This window comes from Lagenorhynchus albirostris, chromosome 16, assembly GCF_949774975.1.
Source record: "Lagenorhynchus albirostris chromosome 16, mLagAlb1.1, whole genome shotgun sequence".
NCBI classification, from domain to species: domain Eukaryota; kingdom Metazoa; phylum Chordata; class Mammalia; order Artiodactyla; family Delphinidae; genus Lagenorhynchus; species Lagenorhynchus albirostris.
In genome coordinates, this window is record NC_083110.1 from 70,851,356 (window position 1) to 70,857,355 (window position 6,000).

General features: G+C 36.4%; 1 protein-coding gene across 2 annotated transcripts in view; it reads right to left on the reverse strand.

Annotated features, from left to right (window-relative positions):
* Positions 1–6,000, reverse strand: part of PDZD8 (PDZ domain containing 8) — a 95,009-nt gene that overhangs the window by 64,197 nt on the left and 24,812 nt on the right. Inside the window, exon 2 of one of the 2 annotated variants that reach the window (XM_060125452.1) lies at positions 4,074–4,199. The exons of the other annotated variant lie outside the window; for it this stretch is intronic. Within the exon in view, the coding sequence (XP_059981435.1) occupies positions 4,074–4,199 (126 nt within the window). The remainder of the gene's footprint in view (positions 1–4,073; positions 4,200–6,000) is intronic. 2 annotated transcript variants of the gene reach the window in all.

Sequence of the window (6,000 nt, forward strand, 5' to 3'; positions counted from 1 at the left end):
CGCATATACATGGAATCTAAAAAAAAAAAAGGTACTGATGAACCTAGTTGCAGGGCAGGAAGAAAGATGTAGACACAGAGAATGGACCTGAGGACACGGGGTGGGAAGGGGAAGCTGGGGCAAAGTGAGAGTAGCATCGACATATATACACTACCGAATGTAAAATGGTTAGCTAGTGGGAAGCAGCAGCGTAGCACAGGGAGATCAGCTCGGTGCTCTGCAATGACCTAGAGGATTGGGATAGGGAGGATGGGAGGGAGGCTCAAGAGGGAGAGGATATGGGGACATATGTACGCATATGGCTAATTCACTCTGGTGTACAAGAGAAACTAACACAGTATTGTGAAGCAATTATACTCCAATAAAGATCTATTAAAAAAATAAAAAGCTTAAAAAATAAACATTTATAAGAATATTAAGCTAAAACTATAACAATGACATTATAACAACCTGGACATGTTTAAATAGTGCTCGCTCAAGCAGGAGAAATGTGAATATGTATGCCTAAAGGCTAAGAACTCAAGAAACTTCAACTCGTGACAGTAAGCTAATTCAAAACAACGTTATATATATACAAGTGGTCTACGGAAATGTTCTAATCTTAATTGGTTTATGTGCTCTTAAAAATTTGATCATTCTAAAACTTTCCTCTATTTGTTTCAAATCTTCTCATATCACTAAGTGAAGTTGTCACGGTAAAAATATCCCAAGAGGTCTTAAGCCTTAAATTTCCAAAACTGAAATAAATGATAAGCATTTTTTTGTCCTTCCTCCAAAAAAGGGGGCACTGTTATTTGTTCTTCCATTTTCTCTAGAGTGTCCCTTTCTTTCTGTTTTAGAGATTACAATAAACCCCACAAGATGAACTTATATTCAGAGCAGGAAAAATGAAAATACTTAGATTACAGTAGTATCTCCTCTTTAGTTTGAATCTTACAAACTTGTAATCTATATGAATTGAGAGTTCTTTTTTTTCTACTAACAAAAATGCTCAGAAGAAAAACAACAATGTAAGAAAGATTTTAATAAGAATATGAGAAGAATAAAAAAGCAGGAATGAGTTGAAAGTAGTAATTAGTAATTTATTCTCTCCTTCATTAACAATTTTAAGTGATCCTTAAACTGTGTGAATAACACATAGCACCACAACACTAAGTAACTTTACATGGTTGGGTTTATAAAGATAGTGACTAAAACACTATTGAGATAGTGTGCTTGTTCCCAAGATTAAGCTGTCACCTGGGAAAGGTGCTGGCCTACAAGGACTAACATAAGAACATGAACTACTGTCCATGCTTTCTCCTTCAACTCTCCAGAAATACTGGTCTTTATTTTTATATTTTTTGACAAGGTGATACAGTCACAAAAATCAAACAGTATAAAAAAGGTTATAGTGAAAAGTTTGGCTCTCACCTTCACCCCTGTCCATCATCATTAACTCAGTTCCTTCAATCTTTTCTCCATAAAAATTTTTATTGGTTTCTTGTATATTCTTTCAGAGATTCATTATACACTTCCTTATTAAAATAAAATAGGATACATATACTTCATAAATTGTAATGTTTTTCTTTGTATTATTTATCTCAATTCAACATGACCTAAATAATGCCTGACTACACTCTCTCAATGCCTTCATGCAGTCTTGGGTTCAAGGCTGACCCAAGGTTTTAAGTGAGCAGTATCTCAAATAAAGCAAGAGAATGGTGAGCAAAGGAGACAGCAATAGCAAGTGGTTAAAAAGCCGCAAACAGGGGGCTTCCTGGTGGCGCAGTGGTTGAGAGTCCGCCTGCCGATGCAGGGGACGCGGGTTCGTGCCCCGGTCCGGGAAGATCCCACATGCCGCGGAGCGGCTAGGCCCGTGAGCCATGGCCACTGAGCCTGTGGGTCCGGAGCCTGTGCCCCGCAACGGGAGAGGCCACAACAGTGAGAGGCCCGCGTACCGCAAAAAAAAAAAAAAAAAGCCGCAAACAACAGACATATAATTAATCCATAATCCCATCAGCAACACCAAGACAAAAGAACTAGTTTTTTAAAGTTCCTAGCACAGTACCGATTACACATCATACACACTGCATTAAATATCTGTTCAATGAATCAATCAATGAATCTTCTTCAAGGCTATCTTTGCAAGTTTGGGGATAGGCGGGTGAATAGGTAGGTAGGAATTAACAACAGGAGAGTCAAGAAATTTTTTACAAAGCTGCCTTTCAAATGTTTAGAAGTTGCTATGATTATTTTGGAAAAGGTAATCCAATGGTATGATTTTGATGCCTGTGAATCTATAAGAAAATTCACTGAAAGAAAGTATCAGTCCAAAATTTCTTCAGACACAGGCCACTTGATAAACATCCTTCCAAATGATAATATAAGCCCAAATTATAATTAGATATTTATAATTATAATTAGATATTTATATAATTTATATAATTGTATATTATAATTAGATTTTAGACAGGAGAGATTTAATACTTATGCTTACCACAGCGTATTGGCTTAGCTACTTCAAATTCAGACTTACGTAGAGCCGTATTTTTATTGTATATATCATTTTACTGTACATTGCAGTCCCTTTTACAAAATTTACAGCATGTTCAGTCTTTCTTTGATAAAAGAATTCCCTTTAAACTAGACTTTCTGACATAATCGTACACAATATTGATTCACTCCAAGACTTAAAAAAATATTTAGCATATTACTAGTATACTCAAAATTAACCTATTAGCAAGGATACAGGTATATTTGGTATAAAATAAAACCTCTGGATTCAAGCACTTATTTTTTATTATGGGCTGAAAATAAAAATAGAGTGATTAAGCAACAAATAAGTGCTCACAGAAATGTAGCAATAAGGATAGTGTATTTGTAGTTGGAATGATCAGGAGACACAGTAAGGAGGCAGTTTTTAAGGTGAAGCAAGAAAGGCTAGTCTCAAGGAACAGAAGATGGGGTAGGGCCTTCAGCCAGGAGAATAGTGGAGAGTCAACACAGGAGCTTGGTACGTTAAAATATCTAAGGCAGGGAATGGCAAACTACAGTCCATGGGCCAAATCCAGTCCACTGCTTGTTTTTATAAGGCTTGTGGGCTACCAAAGGTTTTCACATTTTTAAATGGCTGAAAAAAACAAATCAAAAGAACTTTATGACACATAAAAATTATAAAATTCATATAATAAAGTTTTACGGGCACACAGCCATGCCATGCCCATTCACTTACCTGTTGTCTATCTATGACTGCTTTCACACTACAAGGCAGAGTTGAGTAGTTGCAACAGAAACCATGTGAATCACAAAACCTAAAATATTTACTATCTGGCCCTTCAGAGAAAAAGTTTGCCAACCTCTTCTCTTAGGAAGGCCTATGTGGCTGAAGCACTGTGAGTGAGGGGCTGGGTGGAGAAAGAAACTAGAGAGGTAAAGAGGGGCATGCAAGCCATGAAAAAGATTTGGGTCTATATTCTAAGAGGAATGGGGAAGCCATTAGAGAATTTTAAGTAGGAAAGTGACAATCAGATATGCATTTTGAAAAGCTCATTCTGGTTGTCACAATGGTAATCCGTGTCAGGAGATAAGTAAGGAGGCTAATGTAGTAAGTAGTTCAAGCAAAGTATGAACACAGCTTAGACTATGGGGCTGGAAAAATAAAGAGGCTGGGCAAGATTACTTCTGAGATTCCCTTCCAGCTCTAAAATTTTAAGAATCACAGGAGTTTACAAGTCTGATTTTGCAACTTTCCAGGGTATTTCCAATTATCAAAAACAGTTCTCAAAACTGTTATGCTATGAACAGCTTTCTAATAGGTAGTAAGAAATATGCCAACAGAGCATTATGTATCTAAAAAGTTTGGAAATTACTGCAGGATAAATGATCACCCCCACCATTAGAATGCTTTCTAAAATATAGTTTGTATTTTTTATAAGTGGGAAAGCACTACTTTTATGAAATTTACAATTAAAGAATTTACAGATAATACAATATAAATTAACACAGCGGGGAATAAACACAAATACTGCTCAAGTACATTTTCAGTGTACTTTCTTTCCTATAATGTAGTAATGACAAAACAAAGAACATACCTGCTACATTCTAACAATGTAACTTTAAGGCGGCCTTCCGTAAGTGCCCATTGTTGTATATGGATATGCTCTTCATCATCTTCTTCGAATCCTTGCAAGGTTTGGAATGGGAAAAACGGCTTAAACCTGACAAAAGTAAAGATAAGTCTAAATTTCTGAATAATAAACACCACACTTTAAAGCGTAATAACAAAACCTACCTGTAGGAAAACAACACAAAACAAACATCTAATGCTGCATGTGCCCTATAAAACCAGAGCTTACCACACTCCCCCATAACTGGCAGCAAACAGTGCCTTCTTGGTGGGACCCAGACTTCCTGTTTTTTTGGCATGCCCTCATTGACAAGGCAGGACACCCAGAACAAAGGAAAAGAAAATCTAGAAGCCACCAGTGGGCCCTGAAACTTGGGTGGGACAGGAGAGAGGTTCTTTCTGGACCAGATGGGAAAAGTGTTCCTACTGTAAAAGATCAAAATTCAGAATGCAGTCTTCCATGGAAACAATAAAATTGGATAGCGATTAGTACTAGATAATGATAAATAATAATAATAACAACAACAATTAACAGCAGCAAAGGTATTTATCAGAGATGTTTACTATCTGCCAGGCAGTGTGCTAAGAGCTTTACATGCTTTATATCTTATTCAATGCTCAAAATCCTGAGTGGGCAATATGATTAGCTTCCCACTCCAGATGAAAGGAGTAGGGTTAGAAAGGTTAAAGAATTTGTTCAACATTACACAGTGAGTGGCATAACCAGAATTCAAGCTAGTTTGACTAGTTGACTACGTAACACTTCAGATACCTATGAATTATTCAGGTCTTTATGTGCTCATTGTTAATACTCTTGGGTTTTATGTAGAAGCTTGTGGTGAGTTATAAACTGTAAGCTTTAAAAACTTTAATTTGAAACATAATTCATACTCCTCCATTAAAGTAAAGGACAAAGAAAATGAGAAAATTGGGCTTGAGGGCCTATAGTTTTCAACTAACCCTACACGCTGTCACTAGACATGACATTTGTCTGCTCAAAAGCTTTAATGCCTTCTCACTAACCACACGCAGTATAAACGATAGTCAAAAGTTCTTGGTTTCATATTCAAGGTCTACCACAATTAATCTTTCCAATGGTATTTTTCCTTATTAGAAACCTTCCAATCTAGGAAGTGTAGTCACCTCATGTACCCAGAAGATGCCATGCATATTCCTGCTTTCAAGCCTTTTGTACCAACTGGAGGTTTTCCCTATTCCTCAAAGCCTACCCAAACCCTAAACACTTTCTATAATCAGCTTTAGGTCCTACATCACAGCAGACCACACGCACTGCTTTCACTCTTCTTTACCTTGCAGTCATTTAAACTGCTGGGCACTTATGCCTTGAAGTCTCAAATGTGACCTGGTTTCACAATTATCTTTAGCCCTCACACACTATCGGGACTGAAGTATGTATTGATCTGATTTATAAAAATCCAACATAAAAAAATGAAACAAACATTTAGAAAATATGAATAGCCCACAACAATTTATACTGAAAGATAGTGATAGAGAGGGAGAAATACTATTTTACAGTTTCCCAATGAACAGGATTAAAGAAAAAATTCTTAGGGAAAGATAAGGAGGTATACAGACAATGCTCAGTGCTTTTCTCTTGCTTCTGAAAACAGATGGAAAACAGAAAGCCCCTTTAGTTTCCTAATTTCCATTGAAATCATTTGATTCAGACAGACTGGCACCAAATTTTTGAGAGAAAAAAAAGAAACTACATTTATTATGTTAATACGATGTTGTAGCTGAGTGTTTTTAATAAACAACCCTTATGGCTCCTGAAGAATATATAACTGTCACTCTATTAAAAAAAAATCACAAAAAGCACTACATACACTAGCAACCTTGAATATAATAATCCAAGTTTGCTAAATCACAGC